The sequence below is a fragment of the Hylobates moloch genome, unplaced genomic scaffold (assembly GCF_009828535.3).
Source record: "Hylobates moloch isolate HMO894 unplaced genomic scaffold, HMol_V3 SCAFFOLD_5, whole genome shotgun sequence".
In the NCBI taxonomy this organism is placed as follows: domain Eukaryota; kingdom Metazoa; phylum Chordata; class Mammalia; order Primates; family Hylobatidae; genus Hylobates; species Hylobates moloch.
The window spans coordinates 55900142-55924333 of record NW_026652280.1 but is presented as its reverse complement, the minus strand read 5'-3'; the positions used below and the strand labels follow the sequence as shown (position 1 = coordinate 55924333).

The 24192-nt window shown below is 41.5% G+C and overlaps 1 protein-coding gene and 1 pseudogene across 1 annotated transcript in view; one reads left to right on the top strand and one right to left on the bottom strand.

Annotated features, from left to right (window-relative positions):
* Window positions 1-24192, top strand: part of LAMA3 (laminin subunit alpha 3) — a 271191-nt gene that overhangs the window by 14311 nt on the left and 232688 nt on the right. Inside the window, exon 2 of the mRNA XM_058438557.1 lies at window positions 10173-10325. Within this exon, the coding sequence (XP_058294540.1) occupies window positions 10173-10325 (153 nt within the window). The remainder of the gene's footprint in view (window positions 1-10172; window positions 10326-24192) is intronic.
* On the bottom strand, window positions 6042-6512 carry LOC116468665 (large ribosomal subunit protein uL23-like; annotated as a pseudogene).

Genomic DNA, 24192 nt, shown 5'->3' with positions numbered 1-24192 from the left:
AAACATTCAGGAAATTCACAGAACACTTGCCAAATCTTCAGTAACCACACCTAAATGCCTTTGTGACTCTCAAAAGGGAGAATGCTCTGAACAAGGTCTTTGCAAAGGAGCGATCCCAAGTTAGGAAGGGAGTCCAGGATGTTCTACACATCAGGCCTCCAGCTGGCTTGGGTTTGGGCACTTGAGACACCGTGGCCTCCGGAACCTTAGTGAGTGATGGCTATAGGAGCAGAGGTTCGTGGAAACATGAATGTGGTAATTTGTAGTGGGGCTGTTGATGGATGAACGTTGGTTAAATGCTTATCTTGCCGGGCTTTTTGTGCTGCCACAAGGGTGTGCATCTGAACCTCTGCCAGACAGATTTCTCTCCCCAGCTGGGTCTCTTCCCATACATCTGATACTGGGCAGGTGTATGGTAAGTCACATAATTGTCATTCCAGGGCTGTTTCACACTGTCCAAATCTAAGACAGCACCTTTTGATGTAGCTCACAAGAGCAGCTTGGCCAGGAGGAAAGTGTTCCAGGTCATAAGTAACATTATGAGGCACACACAGAGTTCCTGGCCCCAGCATGACCTAGCTGTGTGGTTTGAGATGAAGCACTTCACCTCTTTGAGCTGTTTCTTCATCTTTAAGTTTTGAATACTTTGATATAAAGTTCATGGTGTTCTGGAGATTAAGCAAAGTAAAGCACAGTGTTCCTTTGCTGGGCTCCCATACCCCAGTGCTAGCTTGCCCCAGCATCTTTTGGTAATGTGCAGTGGTTGAGTTACTTCTCTTGTCTCCCACTAACTTTCTTTAGGGACAGATCCAGCTCTTAGTGCTTGTTTGTTTGTTTTTACCACAGTAACATAGTGCTCTACCCATGGTAGGTAATTTGGACAAATTGAATAAATGAATGAATGTTCAAACAAAACCCCCCAGAAACTATGTTAGGGAGCACTGCTATAATCATCCTCTAGCTTCTTGGAAGAATATAGTATTTACGTTGTGAATTCAGTTATAAAGTATTACACGTGGAAGGCTTTTTAGTTAAGAAAGATCATAAAAAATGTTAGGAACTAGGAGAGACTACTTTTTTCCATCCTTCTGAAAAAGGGTAGGTCATTCTGTGGGCTTCTGGTTTATTCTCTGGAGACTGCCAAATTTGGAGCTCAACTCTGCTTAGTTGTTTATGGGAACAGTCCTATCTCCTTTCTTCATAGCCCCTTCTGTTACATTTTCTGTTTCCCATCTGAATAAGCTAATAATGTAATAGCCTTGGTGCAATTCCAAGTGTGAGTCCCTTGTTCTGTTTATCTTTTGGTGTTCTCATCTCTCTGTCTAGAATGGCATTTGGTACAGAGTAGATGATCATCATAGGTTTGTTGCATGGATGGATGAATAATTGAACCTGGGAGTTCTCTTCTCTGTTCCTTTTCTTCTCCGACTTCTATCAGTTTTTGTCCTGCTTTATTTATTTATGGGTGTTTTAAAAATATCGGACGTCAGGCACAGATTTAGATTATGGATTAGTCATAACACTCAGTTTATGAGATATTTATATACACAAATATATATTCCATACATCTGCCCACTACCAGATGTATGGGAAGAGACCCAGCTCGGGAATACATTATCATTACATACACACGCACACACACGCACAGACATATATGCACACATATATATACAAATACATACATATACACACATATATATGCACATATATATACACATACACACATATACACACACACATACACATATATTTGAGACAGGGTCTCACTCCATCACCCAGGCTGTAGTGCAGTGATGCAATCATGGCTCACTACAGCCTCGACTTCCCAGGCTCAGGTAATCCTTCCACCTCAGCTTCCCAAGTAGCGGGGATGCATGCCACCATGCCCGGCTAATTTTTGTATTTTTTGTAGAGACGGGGTTTCGCCATGTTGCCCAAGCTGGTCTTGAACTCCTGAGCTCAAGCAATCCTCCCACCTTGGCCTCCCAAAGTGCTAGGATTACAGGTGTGAGCTACTGTGCCTGGCCTATATATGTATTTTAAATAGTAATAAGCATTCATGAACTTGCTACCAAAACCAAACATAGAGCCGGGATAATAATTTATGTCTAAATGTATGGTCCGCCCACCCCCATTCCCTCTGTCTCTTACATTCTGGGGAAATAATCATCCCAAATCCTTTATTAATACTTTGCTTTTTTAATATAGTTTTTATTACATCTATATGTATTTCTAAAAAGTAGGTGCTTTTTATTTTGCTTGCTCATAACTTTATAAAAAGTATATCATGCTTTTTTCACTTAATATTGCTGAGATTCATCAATATTGTTTCATCCATATTGTTTCATTGTATATATTCATTTACTCATTATTGCTTGTATAGTTATTAACTGTGTGAATATACCACTGTTAGTTCATCCACCCTCCTGTGGCTGGGCAATTAGGTTATTCCCAGGATTTTGCTCTTATGAACAGTGCTGCTGTGAATAGTGTTGAATATAATACCATCAAATTTGTGCAAGAGTTTCTTTTTGGTTATGAGTTTGAGAGTAGAATGCCATATCATAGGAAATGTGAATTTCAACTTTAGTTGGTAATACTAAAACAGTTTCCAAAGTTTTTGTACCAATTTATACTCCTACTATGTCTTTTCTAACTCTGGTTATCATCAAACTTTAAACTTGGGTCTACTGAATACGTATAAAATAATATTGCATTGTGGACTGCCTCGATCACTAATGATGGTGATGGTGAACATTTCTTGAAATGCTTATTATGTTTATTGTGTTTATATGTGTTTCCTCTTCTGTGAAATGCCTACTTTTGCCCGTTTTCCCATTGAACTATTTATATTTTTCTTATTGATTTGTAGGATTGTTAGGAATTTGGTATGTATTTCTGATGAGAGTTCTTTGTTGATTTTAAGTTCTTTGATCAGTTATTGATTCTTGTGTAATAAACTACCCCCAAAACTTAGGGGCTTAAAACAACGACAGTTTTGGCCAGGTGCGGTGGCTCACACCTGTAATCCCAGCACTTTGTGAGGCCGAGGCAGGCAGATCACCTGAGGTCAGGAGTTCGAGACCAGCCTGACCAACATGGAGAAACCCCGTCTCTACTAAAAATACAAAATTAGCCGGACGTGGTGGCACATGCCTGTAATCCCAACTACTCAGGAGGCTGAGGCAGGAGAATCACTTAAACCCAGGAGGCAGAGGTTGCAGTGAGCCAAGATCGCACCATTGCACTCCAGCCTGGGCAACAAGAGCGAAACTCCATCTCAAAAAAAACAAAAACAAAAACAGTTTTTTCTCTCACAATTCTGTGGGTTGACTGGGTTCAGCTGGGTGATTCTTCTTCTCCATGGGTTGTCAGTTGAGGTAACTCACTTAGTTGCATTCAGCTGGTGGCTAGGATGGACTGGCTGGCCTAAGAAGGCCTCACTAACATACAAGGTATCTTGGTGCTCTCCCATTTGTCCTCTCCAGTTGGCTATTTTGGACTCTTTCACAGAATGGTGATTTCTGGGTGGTTGGACTTCTTGCCTGATGGCTGGCTTCTGAGAGGAAGGAAGCAGAATCTTCTAGCCCTTTTAAGGCCTAAGCTTGAATGTCCCAGAATGACACATCTGCCATAACAAAGCAAACAATCAAGTCAATCTGGATTCAAGAGTAGAGACTAGCCTCCAGGGCAAATAGCATCCACCTTTTGATGGGTGAAATGGCATGCACAGAGAAAGAGAGAAGGAATTGATGGCAGTCATCATTGGAGACTATTTATCACTTTTGCATTGTAAATATCTTCTAGTTTTAACTTTTCACTTTTTAAAGGTGTCTTTGATGAAGCAAACTTCTTTATACATCTTTTATTTTATTTATTTATTTATTTATTTATTTTTCATCGAGACGAGGTTTCACTATGTTGCTCAGGCTGGTCACCAACTCCATGGGCTCAAGGAAACAAAATTCTTTTTTTTTTTTTTTTTGAGACAGAGTCTTGCTCTGTCGCCCAGGATGGAGCACAGTGGTGCAATTTCAGCTCACTGCAACCTTCGCCTCCCAGGCTCAAGTAATTCCTGTGTCTCAGTTACAGGAGTGTGCCACCAGGCCCAGCTAAAGGAAGTAAAATTCTTAATTTTAACATAGTCAGATTTATCCATCTCTTCTTTTGTAGTCAATGCTTTTTGTATCTTGGGTTAAGAAACCTTTCCTTGCTCTCAGTTCTAAAAGGTAGACACCTTTTTTTCTACTATGAGTGTTTGAAGTTTTATTTTTCACATAGAAGTCCTTATTTCATCTGAAGTTGAATTGCATTTGTGACTTGAGTAGAACTCTGATTTTATTATTTCCCCCTGGATCTAGAATATTCCTTCTTTTCCCAGTGGTCTGACATACCACCTATGTTATATACTAAAGCTTCTTAAATGCATGGGCTGTCTGTTCTGTCCCATAGGTCTGTTTGTCTCATTTTGCCTTTCCTTAATTACAGTAGCTTCATAATAAGCCCCAATTCCTTGAAGGGCAAGTTTCCTCCTCCTGGTCTTCTTCTTCAGCAATATCTTGGTCCTTTAAAGTTTCATACAAATTTTAGAATTATCTTACTGTACTTTAAGAAAGTCCTGATTCAGGTTTTCACTGGCATAATATTGTCTCTGTACCTTAATTTGGGAAGAATTGATAAGTTTTTGATATTATCTTCTAGCTAACTCTCCATTTATGTAGATTTTCAAAATTCTGTTAATACTGTTTAAAATTTTTATTTGTCAAATTTCTTTTGAGATACTTGATGTTCCCTGAGACTATTATAAATGGCATTTTCTCTTTAATTAAATTTTCTAGTTGTTTGCTGCTATTCTACAGAGATGCAATGACTTTTGTATTTTAATGTCACATCCAGCTACCTTGCTAAAAATCTCCCAGTATTTCTAAAATTCTCTTTAGCAGATATATTTGGGTCTTTATTTTCTTTTTTTCTCATTCCTTTTGTTTTTTTTTTTCGGAGTCAAGTTCTCACCCTGTTGCCCAGGCTGGAGTACAATTGTGTGATCATAGCTCACTATACTACAGCCTCAAGCTCCTAGGCTCAAGCAATCCATCCCAGTCTCCCAAGTAGCTGGGACTGCAGACACATACCACCACACCTGGCTAATTTAAAAAAAAAAAAATGTTTTTCTTGCTATGTTGCCCAGGCTGGTCTCAAACTCCTGGCCTCAAGTGATCCTCCTGCCTCAGCCTCCCAAAGTGCTGGGATTACAGGTGTAAGCCACTGTGCCTGGCTTCATTTGGAGGTTTTTTTTTCTTTTTTCTTTTTTTTGAGACAGGGTCTTGTTCTGTTGCCCAGACTGGAGTCCAGTGGTATGATCTTGGCTCACTGCAACCTCAGCCTCCTGGGCTCAAGCGATCCTCCCAACTCAGCCTCCCAAGTAGCTGGGACTACAGGCAGGCACCACCACACCCAGCTATTATTTTTGTATTTTTGGTAGAGACGGGGTTTCTCCATGTTGCCGAGGCTGCTCTAGAACTCTTGGGCTCAAGCAATCCGCCCATCTTGGCCTCCCAAAGTGTAGGGATTACAGGCATGAGCCACTGTGCCCAGCCTCATGTGGAGTTTTAATGTAAATAATTTTATCTTTAAATAAATAATAACAGTTTTATTTCCTTTATTCCAAATGTTATACATGTGTTTTTTTCTCCTGCCTTTAAAAAAATCCTTCTTGTTCTTGTCTCTTGCCCATTTTTTACTTTCAATTCTTGTGGAAAACATCAGGTTGAGTCAGAAATAGCAGAGACATAAATATATAAGCCTTTTTATTTTGTGTATACCCATGAAACAGTAAAGTTGGTATAAGCGTCTGTTGGAAGATATGGCTCCAGAAAAAATAAAGTGGCCTGTCCCAGTGATACTCATGGGAAGGAAAGAGCCTCCTCAATGATCTTCCATCTGAGAAGTCCCATGGATTCTCTTCTCTTCTGCTCCACAAGTTTGATTGTCTTTTCTTTCTTTCCTTTTTTTTTCTGGTAAATTAGCTAGCCAGACTCAGTTTAGATGATCCCAATTTTTTTGGCAACATCCAAAGCATTGTAATCAGGAGCCAGGTGAACATATGCCTTCTTCTCTCCATCAGGCCGAATCAGGGTGTTGACTTTGGCCACATCAATGTCATAGAGCTTCTTCACAGCCTGTTTGATCTGGTGTTTGTTGGCTTTAGCATCCACAGTGAACACAAGTGTGTTGCTGTCTTCTGTCTTCTTCATGGCGGACTCAGTGGTCAGCAGAAACTTGATGATAGCATAGTGGTCAAGCTTGTTCTCCTGGGGGCGCTCTGCCGAGGATATTTGGGCCGCCTCTGGAGTCGCCGTGTGGTGGGCCGCCGGAAGGTGGGTGACGTGCGGATCTTATTTTTTTGTGTGGCTGTGGACACCTTTAAACACTGCCCTCTTGGCCTTCAAAGCCTTCGTTTTGGCTTCAGCTTTAGGAGGGACAGGAGCTTCCTTCTTCGCCTTTGGCGCCATCTCGTGAAAAGACCGCAAGTTTGATTTTCAAAAGTATTGTCAGGTATTACACTTTTAAAAAGCCCCACGAGGTTGTCTTCTCTCAAAACCTTGTTGCTTGGTGCCAAGGCTTTACTTGCAGGATTAGTCATAACCTTGGCCTCCCTGAGAAAGTTCTTCAAGCGCAAGTCTACTTATCTAGGTAGCATTTCCACGTAGACTTAATTCTCTATGAAGACCTCAAGCAAAATGATTGAGAAGGCTGGATAGAGTTTTAACACTTAAGAAAGTCATTCTTCTGATTTTTTTTTTCACTTCTAGATCCACAGTCTGATTTCCTTTAGGGCACTACTAAATTCTTTTTGATTCTTCATATAGGTTGATTTGCAGTAAATATGACATTGGGATGTAAGGTAAAAATTACTGAAAGTTCAGGAGTAAAACAAATGAAAGAAAAGAGAAGGAATATTTTAATAAAACGATTTGAATAAAAACTTTTACCCTGACTGTTTAAGAGTAACTTAAAGAAGCCAAACTTCCTAATTATTAATTTTTAAATATATTATTAAATTTTTAGAATAAATTTTTCTTTCTTTTTAAAGTCAATGTTTACACTGATCTTTTTATTTTTCAAACAGAAAGTGTATGTTACACTTTTGCTTGTTAATGTTTAAGTTAAGCTTGTGGACTCTTTGTTAGAAATTTTTTATATGGCAAAAAATTTATCACCTAAACTTGGCTAATACAAAGTTAATCCAGAAAAACTATCATCTAGGACATTACTGGCTTGACAAGTTGTTTTTGTAGATTCTTTGCTGTCTGTCAAGGTTTTTTCCAATAGTCTTTAGAAATAAACAGAAAGTTTGACTCATTTTTATTACCTGGGCAAAGCTCGCTCCTTGGAATTCACCTTTAACTTATGTATCTATTATATCAGTCAGACTTCCAAATGTCAGTGTTGACACTAGCCTGTATAATTGTGATGCTGTCTTGCCTATACACTTATTTTTTAAATATGTGCTTTCAAATTATTTATTGCTCAGACTTGAAATATATATTTGATATATATAGTTTTTAGTGCCCACTAATTGTGAGATCAAGGGCTAACGTGAGTGCTAAAGCTCCTGAGCCTGTGTTCTTACCCAGTCTGCTGAATGACATGGACAGGAGCTGCAGAAGGACTGGTATATCAGCAGAAAGGCTAAGATGATTCTAAATGAAAGAGGCCTTCAGGCTACTGTGAAGGCTACCATTTAAAACAAATTACAGGAAATGATGTATGTTAGTGATTATGCATGGATGTATAATAAACCAGAGTTGTAGCTATTAGAGAGTTACAGGGTAGTGTTAACTTGCTATCCCTGGACCTTGGACTTAGGTCCTGATTCTACCATTGACCAGTGGTGTGGTTCTTGGGAAAATTACCTAACATTCCACTCTCTTTCCTCATCTGTAAAATAGAGGTGATAATAATAATCTTAGTATGAAAATGTAAACTGGGTGGTGCCCAGTGCATAATAGGTGCTCTACAAATCTTCATCTTAATTATTATTATTACTTTGAAATTGAGAATCACTCTAACAACCTAGAAAGCACCTTCTGCATTCCTCACGTCTATAATGTGGAGATGGAGATAAATGTAAATCAGAAGCTTTCCCATTTTGGGGAGAGATTTTGCTTCTAGCCAGATGTAAATCTTCTAAACTTTGAGGAATAATAACTAAATTCCCTCATCAAATAACTAAATGTTCTGGTAAAATGTTCTCTAGGGAGAAATAAAGATCATAGAAGGGAAAATACTGATAGTAAATGTTTAGATGTCCTAGCTTAAAAGTTATTCATGGCTGGGCGTGGTGGCTCATGCCTGTAATCCCAGCACTTTGGGAGGCCAAGGCAGGCGGATCACCTGAGGTCAGGAGTTCAAGACCAGCCTGACCAACATGGAGAAACCCCGTCTCTAATAAAAGTACAAAATTAGCTGGGCATGGTGGTGCATGCCTGTAATCCCAGCTACTCAGGAGGCTGAGGCAGGAGAATCGCTTGAACCTGGGAGGTGGAGGGTGCGGTGAGCCGAGATCATGCCATTGCACTCCAGCCTGGGCAACAAGAGTAAAACTCTGTCTCAAAAAAAAAAAAAAGTTATTCATTAAGTACCATATTATGACAATGCATTTTATAGAAAGAATCAACATTTTTGAGAAATGGCTGATGGAATTATTCCTTGGTTGAGTTTCTAGGGGGTGCAAGGCAGTGTGTTGGGTTGAAGTGATACAGGGAAGAGCAGGAAACACATGGCCTCCGACCTCAGGAAATGGCTGGGCCACATACACCCAAGGTGCTGCTTCTGAGTTATAGAAATATTTTTGTATAATGTCGAAAGATAAAGATCTACACAGATACCTCACCATGCATGAAAGAACCACGAGTTGCATACTAGATGAAAACATGTAGTCACACCTTTGGTTACATACCAGGATCAAATTTCTCTCTGAACACTTAAGAATTAACTTCTAAGATGCTGGCTAGGGGCAGAGCTACCTCTTTGTCACAGCACATTCCTTGGGAGGCTGTGGGTATAAGTTTGCCTCTTTGTCCCCATCCTATGTGATGGTTATACTCTAAGACCATTTAGTTTGGGAGCAGATAGTTCAATATGTGAAGTCCATCCCTGGGAAGCATGATCCTCTGACCCACTTAAAATACATTCGACATAGAAGAAAGGCCTATGTTCAGGTTTTAGATGGTAAATGGCTGCAAAACTATGCAAAAACCAAACCAAAACAAAAACCAGAATCAAAAGAATCCGTCTAGCAAGAAAGAGTAATTCAATAAGAAGTTACAGATTATAATACCAAACAGATTATCACCACAGGTAAAAATGGATCCCCATTCACTTACTGAATTAATACTGACTTCTCAGTGCTGGTATTCACAGCTAGCCACATCTCTCCATGTACCTGGCAAGCCTTGTCTCTCAATGCTTGTCCTCAAAGGTGAAACTGGACCAGCTGGCCCCTGTGCCTTTGCTTGTGCTGGTTCCTCTACCTGGAACGCTTTCCCTGTTTGTGCTCACTGCCACTTACCAAAGTCCTATTCGTCCTCCCAGGCACTGGACATGCCTTCTCTTCCACCGTGGAATATCTACTGCCATTGGCCGCAGCTGTCTACTCCATGGAGGCACTTGCTGTACACCCCTTCCCTGATGGTTGTTTGGATCCTTGATGCCCCACTGGGACTGTGGGGAGGGATCTTTTTTGTACCCCAGTGCCGCACACAGAATTGCACAGAGGATGACTTAATGAGTGAAGTGGATTTGTTGAAGTGAAAACCTCTTTTCATCCCAAATACAACAGGCTCTTCTTGAAGTGTTGTATGAAACAAAAACATAGCTGTAAAGATGGAAGATAAATAGACCCCATATCCTAAAAACACCATAATCAGAGGCATAAATCAGTGATAAGTTTAAAGATAAATGAAAAAGAGAAAGCCTTACTACTGTCTCCAGAATACATTACAGTGAATTTTAACAGCTGACATCTCTAAGCTGTATAAGATAGTCTTTGTTTGGTTCCCGGTATTTGCTATATGGATAAGAAAAAATTACTTGAAAGTAAAAAAACAAAAAAAACAAAAAAAAACAAGAAAACGAAAAAACAAAAAAAACCCACTTTTTTTTTTCAGGGCCAGTTCTGTGACTATTGCAATTCTGAGGACCCCAGGAAAGCACATCCTGTCACCAATGCCATCGATGGATCTGAACGTTGGTGGCAAAGCCCTCCCCTGTCCTCAGGCACACAGTACAACAGAGTCAACCTCACCTTGGATCTGGGGCAGGTGAGCTACACTTTTAACTGGAGTGGGAACATGAGCTTAGATCACTGTTTCTATAGGGATTTCTGATATAATAATTATTGTAAAAAAAAAAAACTTCAGTTTTAATCCCCTAATCATTGTTAAACCTGTTACATTAATATTTGCTTCCCTTAAAACCCAGAACAGGCCAGGCACAGTGGCTCACGCCTGTAATCCCAGCACTTTGGGAGGCCGAGGTGGGTGGATCACTTGAAGTCAGGAGTTTGAGACCAGCCTCACCAACATGGTGAAACCCCATCTCTACTACAAATACAAAAATTAGCCGGGTGTGGTGGTGGATGCCTGTAATCCCAGCTACTTGGGAGGCTGAGGCAGGAGAATCTCGCTTGGACCTGGGAGGTAGAGGTTGCAGTGAGTCAAGATCGTGCCATTGCACTCCAGCCTGGGCAACAGAGAGAGACTCCATCTCAAAACAGAAACAAAAACAAAGCCTGGAACAGTGCCTGGCAGCATGCAGACAGATCCCATCCGTCTATTAAATGAGATTAAAAAATAGTTGTAAATAGTTTCATTGGCAAAGACATTTTTATTATTATTTTTAATTGTGGTAAAAGAGACACAACATCAAATTTGTCATCCTAACCATTTTTAAGTATATGGTTCAGTGGCATTATGAACATTGGCATCATTGTGCAACCATCACCATCATCCATCTCTAGAACCCTTTTCATCTTGCGAAACTTTCTTAATTGTCTTAATTAGGGAATTTTAGAATAATTAGAATATTTTCTACAGTATTATAGGTAGTGTTTTCTAGAGGCACAAATGTGATCAGTCTGTTCTTTTTAATGAGAGTTTATTAAAGTTCACTTTATTTTATTAAATAAAAAAATATGACTGCTCTAAAGAAGTTTTAAATGAAGCAATTAACTCATTTAGAACTCATAATAATCTTATGAGGTATGCACAATTATCTCATTTTATAAATGAGGAAACTGAGGCAGGGAGCAGATAAATGTATTTGTTATGACCACACAGCCTTAACAAACCCCATCTCTACTAAAACTGAAACTGTGTTCCCATTAAACAGCAACTCCCCATTCCCCTTTCTCCTGCTGCCCGCAGCCAACATTCTACTTCTCTTACTGTGAATTGACAACTCTTGGAAGCTCATATAAGTGGACTCATATAGTATTTGTCTTTTTGTGACTGGCTTCTTTAACTTGGCATGATTTTTTAAGGTCTTGAAAACATCAGGGAAAGTGAAAGAAGCTAGGCATAAAAGACTATCTTATATGATTCCATTTATATGGAATGTCCTGATAGGCAAATCTATAGACAGAAAAGTAGCTTAGTGGCTGTCTAGGGCTAGGGGTTTTGGAGGAAATTGGGGAGTGACTACTAATAGGTATGTTTTTGGAGAGAGGGTGATGAAAATGTTCTAAAATTGATTGTGATGATGGTTGGACAACTCTGTGAATATGCCAAAGACCATTGGCATGTACACTTTATATGGGTGAACAGTATGGTATGTGAATTGTATCTCAATAAAACTGTTAAAAAAAAAAGGATTCATGGAAAGAGGGTGTTTCAAGAAAAAAAAAAAGGAGGGAGAAAATAACTGTGTCGAATACTGTTGATAAGCCAAATAACAAAACACTGATAATTGACCAGTAAATGACCACTGGATTTGCCACTGTGGAGATCACTGGTGACTTTGATAAGAGAGAATTGAAAAGTTAACTGTAGGGAAATTAAGAGAGAATGTGAGAGGAATTGAAGCACCTAATACAGAAATCAATTTTAAGAGTTCTGCTCAATGGGGCAAAAAGAAATGGAGGAGAATCATTGAAAAGCCAGGTAAAGAGAAGATTTCTTTGTTTATGATAGAGATAGCAACATGCTTGTGTGCTTGTGTGCAGATGGTAACGTAAACAGCAGGAAGAAGACTGTAGCTATTATTAGAACATTTTCATAACTGAGTTTGTTATGTCAATACTAATACTAAAACTAATGCTAATACTAATATTAATGTTTATACTATTCTTTTTGCTGGAAACAGTTAAGCATAGAGTACAGTTCATATAAAAACTACTACTTGAAAGAAAGGAAAAGGTAAATGTAATCCCATAGCATAGAAATGGAATGATACTGAGATTTCTTAGAATGAATGTGTTCTTTTCATTTTGATTGGGCAGTTTTGTGACAGAAGGGCTTTCAACCTCTTTAGTCCATGTGTTGTGCTAAATTAGACCTCTCCTGAGAATATTTTCACCATTAATTTGTGTCTGCAGGAATTCACAGAGAGCCTTCATGGTTCAAAAGACTCTATGAGCCTCCTTTAAACTATAAGTTAGTCTTATCCCTCTGATACCTGACCACTAGCATTCATTCAGTAGCTTCTGACAATACTAACCAAGAATTACCTACCATATCCCTTTTTTTTATTTTAGACAGGGTCTCACTCTATTGCTCAGGCTGAAGTGCAGTGGTGCAGTCTCGGCTTACTGCAACCTCTGCCTCCCAGGCTCAAGTGATTCTGGTGTGTCAGCCTCCCAAGTAGCTGGGACTACAGGCATGTGCCACCACGCCTGGCTAACTTTTTGTATTTTAAGTAGAGACAGGGTTTCACCATGTTGCCCAGGCTGGCCTCGAATTACTGAGCTCAGGCAATCCACCCACCTAGGCCTCCCAAAGTACTAAGATTACAGGCGTGAGCCACCATGACCGGCCTATATCACTTATTTAACTGAGGGTTTTTGTAGTTAACAGGGAATTTTAATCCTTCAAAATGACCCATACTGAACTTACCCATGTCTGCTGGCTCGTTCTTTTTTCTTTAGAACTTTTTTTTTTAACCTACTTTAAAAGCCTCCTTTTGATGTACTGAAAAATTCCCTACTTAAGACAATTAAGAAAACATCAACATAGGAACAGTTCAGTACTTTGCTGGTTGCTGACAAACATGAGTCATGGCATGCATATTCATGAGGCCTGTGTCCACTCACCTGCTCTGCTCTGCAAGGCTGCTGAGAATGTGGGTTCTGGAGTCAGCCTGGCTCAGTTTGTCCTGATTGCTCTGCTCACTTGCTGTGTGGCCTTAACAAATATATTTATCTGCTCCCTGCCTCAGTTTCCTCATTTATAAAATGAGATAATTGTGCATACCTCATAAGATTATTATGAGTTCTAAATGAGTTAAATGCTTCATATAAAACTTCTTTAGAGCAGTTGTATTTTTTATTTAATAAAATAAAGTGAACTTTAATAAACTCTCATTAAAAAGAACAGACCAATCACATTTGTGCCTCTAGAAAACACTACTTATAATACTGTAGACAATATTCTAAGAAAGTCTAGGAGCAGGAAAAGCACGATCAGTTATGTCGGACTGAAGACATTTCTTTCCTCTTCGGTGTTGGAGCATGACATGTTTTAACAAGCATGGTGTGTCTTGTAAGACTCCTATTTTTTGCCCCATTGGTAAGATTTGTGTTTTCTTCCTTTTGCTGGAATTAACCATGAGAATGTCATTGAGAGGTTAGATTTCATAATTAATAGTAACAGTAAGACCTTAGAGGGAGAGAAGTGGGAATTTTGATGCGTGGTTGAGAAATAAAATACAGATAATAAATTTGTTACTACAAAATCACTTCTTTTCACCTGCTAAGAACTAAAATTTGATTTTGATGTGCTGTTGTCAATTTGACAGCTTATGCTGTTGTGAGGGTCTTGTTTTCTTTTAGACTAGTTGGTGTTTTTCATTGTTATTTTTTTGGCCAATAAGTTTGACAAATAAAAACATTACCTTCTGGACTTGATCTTTTTTTTTTTTTTTTTTTTTTTGAGACAGAGTCTCACTCTGTCACCCAAGCTGGAGTGCAGTGGCATGATATCAGCTCACTGCAACCTCTGTCTCCTGGGTTCAAGTGATTGCCTTACCTCAGCCTCCCAAATAGCTGGGATTACAGGTGCCCGCCACCATGCCTGGCTAATTTTTTTTTTTTTTTTTTTTAAGCAGAGATGAGGTCTCACCATGTTGGCCAGGCTGGTCTCAAACTCCTGACCTCGGCCTCCCAAAGTGCTGGGATTACAGGCGTGAGTTACCATGCCTGGCCCACAGACTTGATCTTGAAGGACAGTTTCCCCTTAAAAGGTGGTAAATGTAGGACAGTTCTGTGATTCACTAGAGGCATCATACTTTCTGGGGTTGTTCAAGTTCATTTAATTATACATTATGCAGTAGTTTCAGGCTGTAGAATGAGAACATGATGTCTTTCAGGAAGCTTTTGTATCATCTGGCCAGATATAATGAGTTCATTTTTACATTTAAAGCATGTAGATATCCAATTTTTAAAAGGAGAATCTTTGGAATCTAGGAACCTTTGTTCTGCCTGGATTCCTGGTAGGGCACGGGCTTTGGAGATCTCTCCCGTGAGATGGGAAGGTGTAGTGATGGAATCTACATACACACTCTGGACTTCCTCCAGAATCCAAACTCCAGAGTTCTACTCTATGGGCTCCCTATGTTCGCCCTCCAGCTCCCTCCCCAGGGTGAGGTATAGAGAAAAACACGAGGAGGTGGGTGTGGAGGGAGTTCCTATGGTCCATGACTTCAGCCCCCGCAGAGCAAGCCTGACTCATTGTGTTCCAGGGAAAAACAACAAAATTATCTGAAGAATTTTGAGGCTTGTATGCAATGTGTAATGTTTCCAAGAGTATTATTTTGTTATTTAAACCTGTTAGTAGTAAAAATAAACAAAGACGATCCCTCACCCCCAATACCAAGCTCTGAAAAGGATTAAGTGTTGGCTTCAGAGGATGGAGGTGTGAGGAGAGAAGGTGACATTGTCCCTGCTCTGCAGGGCTGTGGGGGAGTGAGGCCTGGAGACAGCAGATGTGGCTGCAGGGGCAGAGCTGCTGAGATGGTCCTTTGGGCCTTGTAGAGGCAAAGGCTCTGATGTCCATGGCTCCCTGGTCCCCCTGAGTGGCAGCTGGGATGGACAGTTCCCACACCTGTTCCCTTGTCCCGTCTCAAGGGCCTACATCTGACTCTGCTTCCTGCCTGAAGGCTCTTTTTAGAGCCACAGGAGCTTCTAAAAGCTGTGTCTAGAGCAACCTGCAAGCCCAGCACTTAATGCCCCAAGGAGCAATCCTCATCCTAAGAGGGATGGTAGTTGGTGGGAAAATACCGCATTTCCCTGCCTGTCAATGGGCCAGTTCTAAAGTGCCTTCTACATAATTCCTCAGAGTGTCCCTGGTGGGATGGAGCCGTGGTTGGGTTGCTCTGGTGGCAACCTACTCATTAACACATTGATTTTTGGCTTTTCTCCCTCCCTTATGTTCCTCTCTCCCCAGTTTGTGCTTCGTGAGGTCAACTCTTAAATAAACTACCTCTACGCAAGTCTTTGCCTCAGGGCTTTAGAGAGGGCCCAAACTAAGATAGAAGAAAGAGAGTCCCGATGGACATAGTGGTTCATACCTGCAGCCCCAACCACTCAGGAGGCTGAGGCACGAGGATCACTTGAGCACAGGAGTTAAATCCAGCCTGGGCAACTCAGTGAGACCCCATCTCTAAATAAATAAATAAACAAATAAGGAAAGGAAGCCTGGATTGAGACCCTGACACCCCCTGCAGGTGTTAACACAGGCAAATACTATGAAAATGTTATTTAAAATGCAAAAAATGGAAAATTCAGAAATTGTTTCTAAAGCTCCAAAGTTAAATGTAATGGGGAAACTGCATTATAAATTTTAAGGAAAAATATTAATAGGTCACAGGAGAAATGCCCCATTACTCTGCCTTTCTAATTTTTCATGAATTCATCACCGACAGTGAACTCCACAGAAGCCAGATGCAAATACAGGATCCAATCATCTGAGAGTGAATTCAGTATGTAGTTGCATTCTAGAATCATTTTTTTTTTTTCTGATTACCTTCAACTTTTATGAGACTTTAGTGGGTGAATCCAAAACATTCTTTGTAGCTGACTCAGATGTGGAGGGAGGCCTGGGTTAGTTTCTGATACTTTTTGGGCTTGAGGACTTTGGAGATTAACTTGGCTCTACAGACGGTTGGCTGATGAGGTCACTAAGGAGGGTGACTCAGCTGGGTCCCCGGGTGGACACAGCCCAATCCAGAAGGTGGATGGCTCTTGGTTTTGACCCAGTCTTTCTGGATTCCTGAGGAATTGTGTAGACTATAAGCTTCAGGAGGCCAGGGACTATGTCTTGTTTTGTTCGCTGTGTTCCGTTCACTACATGAAGTTTTGCTCCCAACATCTTGCACAGTGTTTAGCATACAATAGTTGTTTAATAAATATTTGCTGAGTTAATGTAGAATGAACCAAGGATGACTCGGCATCAGCCTGAACTTTCCCAGGGTATAGTAGCAATGGAAACATATCGCTATGAGACCAAATCTCTGGTTGAGGGTGGAAGAGTTTTAGCTCTGTAATTAATTACGGTTCGTTCCATTTATGACACTTGAGTCTCTCTGCAACATTTTAAGATTATTTTATAGCTATAACAAAATTAGTAATACAGATTATATTTAGAACAATTTTGCTATTAATAAATGGTTTTTTTTTTTTTTTTCGAGATGGAGTCTCACTCTGTTGCCAGGCTGGAGTGCAGTGGCGCGATCTCGGCTGACTGCAACCTCCGCCTCCTGGGTTCAAGCGATTCTCCTGCCTCGGCCTCCCGAGTAGCTGGGATTACAGGCGCGGACCACCACACCCAGATAATTTTTTTGTATTTTTAGTAGTGATGGCATGTTTCACCATGTTGACCAGGATGGTCTTGATTTCTTGACTTTGTGATCCACCCGCCTCGGCCTCCCAAAGTGCTGGGTTTACAGGCATGAGCCAATAAATGTGTTATTAATGAACATCATCATGAGGCACAGACCTTGAAGTCAAACAATTCATTAGTGGGTAGAAAAACAGTGCCAATAAAATCCTCTGGTCTACTAGGGATAGAATATTATCCTTTATGGTCCTTTAGTAACTTCAAAGTGTTAATTTGGGGTGCTTTGAAGTAATTTATACATTAGGAAGAATCTGGAAATTGGGTGTTTTCTTTTAATACATGAAAAACTCATTCTGGGTGCAGTGTCTCATGTCTGTAATCTCAGCACTTTGGGAGGCCAAGGTGGGAGGATTGCTTGAGGCCAGGAGTTCAAGATCAGCCTGGGTAACACTGTGAAAGCCCATCTCTATAAAAAAATAAAATAATTAGCCAGGCATGGTGGCATGCACTTGTAGTCCCAGCAACTCAGGAGGCTAAGGTGGGAGGACTGCTTGAGCCCAGGAGTTGGAGGCTGCAGTGAGCTATCATAGCACCAGTGAACTCCAGCCTGGGTGACAGAGTAAGACCCTGCCTCTATTAAAAAAAAAATCTCTCTCTCTTTCTCTGTATATATATATATACACACACATTCTATTGGTTCTGTTTCTCTGGAGAATGCTGATTAATACTGTGGCTAAATACAATGAAGGTATATTTCTCATCATGTCCAAACACAGCTGATCCTGGTTAAGCAGTTCCCCTCCAAACAGTGGTTCAAAGACGTAAACTTCTTCCATAATTGGGTCTGCCATTTTCAACACGTGGGTTTCCAAGGTTGCCCCGTGGGTCATCTTTATTCTAATCAGCCCGAATGAGGAAAGAACATGGAAGATTCTGTCTGGGAGGTTTGTGTGGGCAAGACTAGAAGTGGCACATCAGCTCAGTAGCTTGATATTGGCCATGGTGGGAGCATTTACACTATGGAAATCAGCAAATGTTACAAATCAGGGCTGCTCCTTTCCAAGAGCCAGTTTACCCAGTATCTCTCTCGGTCTCTTCCATATCCCTCCAGTTCCCTCTCCCTCCCCATTTACCATTTAGCAAACTCATTATGTCTTGTGCCGTATTATCTCTGGAGTCTGGCTCCTCCTCCCCCTTGATACTGCACTATTGTAGTGGAGCCCGTGGCAGCTCTCCCCGTGATTAGTTCACCAGTCTTCTAACTGATTTCCCAGCATCTACTCTCAGCTCACCCTGTTTTAGAATCAGCCTGAAAGGAACAGAATCCATAGTGGTGAGGTGAGAAAGATTAGAAACAATCAGGTTGGCAGTCTTCCAAGGGTCTACCTATCAATCAATCTTCTCATTACTACCAGCGCAAAACAAAGATCTCAGTGTGCTGTTCTCCCTGATTAGTATCCTTTAGTGGTTTTCTATTACTTTTGGAATAAAGTCCAAGTTTCTTAACATGGCACATACGCTCCTTCAGTCTAGCCCCTAGACTTTTTGCCAGCCTCATCTTAAATGGCACTTTCTCCTGCAAGCCCTGTGCTATGTCAGTAGGGACCTAACTGTAATTCCCTGGATATTCCATGATGTTCCCCGGTTCTGGGCCTTATTTTGGTGCTATTCACAGTTCTTGGAATTCCTTCCCACCTTGCCTGGTCTGGCTATCTTCTTCCCAAGATAACTCAAATATTGCCTGCTGGAAACCCTTCCTGGCTGCCTGCTTCCCTCTGAGCTGTTTCTGTTTACTCAGAGGCACTTGCTAAGCTGTGCTGTAAAGGCTGATCCATTGTGTGCTCCTTAAGCTCAGCAGCTGTGTGAACATATTCTTTTTGTATCCATGGGGCTTAAAAGTCCCAGAATATACTGTGTCCTCCACTAAGATGGAATTAAATGGGAATGTGAATTCCAATACTGTTGTTTTCTTATTATTCCACTGAATTATATGTCTTGCTATCATCATGGACAGCTCTGCTCTGTTTTAAGCTAACATTTATATTTGTTGGTTTTCATAAAACTAGCACCACAAATATAACAGACATAACAGAAAATGAATTAAATATGTTTCCTTCCAAAACACTCAGTAGGCTGTAGGCAGTCAACATGAATCCAAGAAATAGGAACAAAGATAAAAACTGTACTAGGGAACAGCAACACTAGGAAACAAAACACTTTCTTCTGGAATGTTCTCTCACTCTATACAGATAGAAGTTAAGATGATAAAATGATAAACGGAGGTCACTGTGACCACCTTTGTGAGTCTTACGATGCAACTTTGGTTCAACACACAATTATGACTGGCATTTGGCCACTTCCCAGGATTAAGGCCATTGTAAAGTCGTCAGAGGGATCTTTCTCATCACGAAGGGTGAAAACCAGAGTTTGGCATCATATGGGAAAGGGCAGTCTGTGGGCTGGGGAGAGGAACGAGAGCAGGTAGCCTGGGGCCTGCTGAATCAGCCCACCTGTTATGGGTTTCTTGTATAACTTGACAGCAGACATGCAGACGAGGTTCATTTCTTGAGAATGCCCAGGACCATGGCTCATGTGGCCCATGCTGATGAGAGAAAAATGAGCAGTACAATGCCCCTGGTGCCTTTTAGAAAAGGTTAATCCCATTTCTCTGAGGGTTGTCCATGCAGTTAAGAAGACAGAAGGAAGATGGCATGCTGTGGCATTGGTGGTGTGATGTCCAGGAAGGAAGAGCCCAGGCTGCTGTGCCAATCTTTGGTTATGCAGGGGTGGTCAGGGCAGGAGAGAGACCCAGGCACGGAACTGTGGCAGGCTGGTGTCAGGGTATCCAGGATGTAATGGTAGGTTTGGCAGGTAGAGAGGACTCTGCTTATGGCTAGGGACTCCTGTGAGTGTATGTGAATGTTCTTTGACCATTGTAAAGCACTGTAGTGCTTTACATTTACATATCACCTATTATATGGAATTTTATTATTATTACCTAGAGAAGTTGTCATTGATCCTCTTGCTCTCCCTTTTAATGAGCTTAGGCTGCCTTATGTCTTCTGGGGAGTGAAGTATCTATAAACACATTTACACGAAAGTTCTGGGAACTCAATACTGATGTTTCTTCCCAGAATATTTGCATTAAAAAAAATTTCTATCTTTGACATGAAACTACTACTCTGAATTTATCCAAAGGAATTCATGAGATAAGTGCTCCAATGTCTGATGCAAGACACTCACCAAAGCATTATAAAAATAGCATCCAGTGGGAAACAATCTCATGTCCAATAAAAGGGGACTGACTCAGTTAGTGGATTAATAGGCACCACATGGTGCCATAGAATGGTCTTTATTGATACAACATGTGTCCGTGCTATATGGTGAAGAAACAGACCAAAACTATATGTAAACTAGCTAGATTGTATGGAATGATCGCCTTTAGTAGGAAAAAATAATGTGCCTATATAAGCAAAGAACAAAGTCCGGAAAGAGATACTTGAACATGCTAAGAGTGCTTCTCGGTGGATGGGGAGATTATCAGTGATTTTTACTTTCTTCTGTAAATCGCACAGTGTACATCAGCTTGCTGGCTCTGAGTTTTTACCTAGGTAAACATCTCTCTCCACAGCTTCCTAGCTGTGTGTAACTGGATGGTCTAACTAATGTCTCGGGGTCAGTATCTTCATCTGAAATACAGGGATAAATCTAGTACCAACCTAGGAGGGTTCTTGTGAGAAATTAATCAGATAATACAGAAAAAGCTCTCAGAATAGTGTCTTACATGCTGTAAGAACTAAATCCATGTTACCTATACTATCTGTATTTTTTAAAATTTTTATTTCCATAGGTTTTTGGGGAACAGGTGGTGTTTGGTTACATCAGTAAGTTCTTTAGGGGTGATCTGTGAGATTTTAGTGCACCCGTCACCCAAGCAGTATACACTGCACCCAATTTGTAGACTTTTATCCTTCATCCCCCTCCCACCCTTTCACCCAAGTCCCCAAAGTCCATTGTGTCATTCTTATGCCTTTGCATCCTCATAGCTTAGCTCTCACATATGAGCGAGAACATACGATATTTGGTTTTCCATTCCTAAGTTACTTCACTTAGAATAACAGTCTCCAATCCCATCCAGGTTGCTACGAATGCAATCAATTCATTCCTTTTTATGGCTGAGTAGTAGTCAATGGTGTATACATATACATCTGTATTTTCTACAATGAGCATGTATTACTTTTAGAATTAGAAAAACAATGAAGCTGTTTTCTCTTTGGAGAAAATAAAAGGGTTCTATAGAAAGAGGACAAAAGGAACAATGATTTCTGGTAGGATCTGAGTTATCAATGAAAAAGCTTCCTTGGAGTTTTTCTGATGTCCTCCGTCTCCCCAGTATGAACTATTTCCTGATGCCCTCCATTACCTATCTCGCCCCCTGCCACCCCATCCCTCTGATATGAGCTTCTGACTGTTTTGATTCAGAATGAGGCTGGCTTGCTAGAGATCTTTCGATGCCAACAGAATCAGAAAAATATTCAGTAAATGGAAATTGATTTTTTAAAAAAGAGCATATTTCATTCCTTAGCTAATCTTGAAAACGATTTTATATGCTTCTTCCCTTGTGAAACTTCTGCAATTTCAAGCACATTTGGGCTTTAAATCATGGCCATTTTCCTATTACTATTAATGGCAAGCATATATAAGGAAAAACTGAATTTCATGAATTCTTCATGACAGTTCATGGAAGCTTGAGTTCAATGTGGCGTCTCAGGGGAGTCACTGTGCCTGGCACCTCTTCTCTGCCTGCTGTCCTCAGGGCACCTGCCCAGCCCCCACAGAGCCCTTGCTCCTTCTCATACCTGTGACCCTGCAGCCTTCCTGCACCACCAAATGGTCTTCCTTCACTCTTTCCTTCCTGATGCCTCTTTTTTCTCTATTCCTGTTTCTGTGATTCTCCTCTCTCTCTTTTTCACTTTCTACTCCCATTGCATTTCCTTACTCTAGGAAAAAACAAGAACCAAACCAAACCACCTTTTCTAAGTATAACAGTATAACTCACCATTCTTTTTTTTTTTTTTTTTTTGGAGACAGTCTTGCTTTCTCACCCAGGCTAGAGTGCAGTGGCACGATCTCGGTTCACTGCAGCCTCCGCCTCCCAGGTTCCAGTGATTCTCCTGCCAAAGCCTCCTGAGTAGCTAGGATTACAGGCATGGGCCACCATGCCCAGCTAATTTTTTGTATTTTTAGTAGAGACGGGGTTCCACCATGTTGGTCAGGCTGGTCTTGAACTCCTGACCTCAGGCAATCCACCTGTCTCGGCTTCCCAAAGTGTTGGGATTACAGGCATGAGCCACCGTGCCTGGCCTAACCCACCATTCTTTTCTGGTGGTCACTGCCATCCTTGAGGAGGACGCCATGCTATGTCCTTGGCAGAGTGGTGGCCTGCTGAGTCCCTGGGGATGTGTGTGCAGAGAGGGGAGTGGAGGTGGGTGGGGAGTGAGCTAAGGAGGTCTGGGGCTCCCCCATAAGGGGGGATCCAGCAAGACCAAGCTCTTTGCCTGTCTAGTACAGTTGTACTGGGTCCCCCAAGTGGCCTCAGGGCACAGACAGTGTGACCATCCTGCCTCCCCAGGACTTGCACAGCTCACTCTAGACCAGAGGGGCCAGGTCTTGTCTCCTCCACCTGGCAGCTCCTGCTGCTCTTCCTCACAAGGTTCCCTTTGGTCTTGTAGCCTCCAGATAAGGGTGCTTTATGTGCCTGTGTCTCTCTCATTTGAGAGCAAACTCCTGAGCTGTTGCACTTCTCTCTTTAATTCTCAAACCACAAATGCAAACATTCTATGGCTTAGGAAGTCCAGATTCAGTGCACCATGCATGACATACTCTGTTCCATAGGTTTTAAGTACTTTGAGTAATAAAATTGTATGTTTACTTTTATTGCTCCTCAGCATCACAGAATAACCAACATAACCAGCATGGAACATTCAGTTTTTTCCCCTCCCTTCACAGTCATCCTTGCTGGGCAGACTCTCACCATCCCTTGAGCCGCCTCCTGCACCAAGTATCCTGGGAGCTCCCAAAGAGATGGGGAGGGTGAGTGGGGCAAGGAAGCCCAGAGCTGGGAGATGCAGCACCCTTCCCCTCCTTGGAATCAGTTTAAATTGCCATCCAGGTGGGCCCAGGCAGCTGAAATCCAGGTGGTGTCTCCAGCACAGGGTCCCAGGTGGGCAGAGCAGCTGGCATAGCTCTCGTGAGGGCAAGAATGCCCAGCCAGAGCCTGGCCCAGGTGAGATAAAGCACATGAGAGTAGAGTCCAGCCTGCTTGCTGTGGAGTGAGGCGAGGGCAGGAAGACTGTGTGGACGGCTGTTTTGTAAATCCCTATGTTCATGGGGAGGGCATTGCACCCGCACTGCCAGGATTGGGTGTCTTTTGGCTCAGGCGCTGGGCAGGGCTGGGCCTGAAGGTGCCTGGTATTTAGAGCAGGTGGGCCTGACACCTGGCTTGGGCTGCCCCTACTTGCTTCTGAGGGTAGGTGGCTATAGTGTTCACACAAGCCCCTGTTTATTTATTTATTTTTTATTTTTTTTTGAGACAGGATTTTGCTCTGTTGCCCAGCTGGAGTGCAGTGACATGATCTCGGCTCACTACAACCTCTGCCTCCCAGGTTCAAGCAATTCTCGTGTCTCAGCCTCTCCAGTAGCTGGGATTACAGGTGTCCGCCACTGCGCCTGGCTAATTTTTGTATTTTTAGTACAGACGGGGTTTTGCCATGTTGGCAAGGCTGGTCTCGAGCTTCTGGCCTCAAGTGATCTGCCTGCCTCGGCCTCTGAAAGTGCTGGGATTGTGGGACTGAGCTACCGTGCCCGGCCCATTGCCCACTTTTTAATAAGGCTATTTATTTGTTGTTGTTGAATTGAGTTCCTTGTAGATTCTGGATATTAGTCCCATCAGATGCAGAGTTTGCAGGTATTTTCTCCCATTCTGCAGGTTACTCACTCTGTTGATTATTTATTTTGCTGTGCAGAAGCTTTTTAGTTTAATTAGGTCCCATTTATATATTATTGTTTTTGTTGCTTGTGCTTATGAGGTCTTAGTCATGAATTCTTTGCCTAGGCCAAAGTCCAGAAAAGTTGGAAA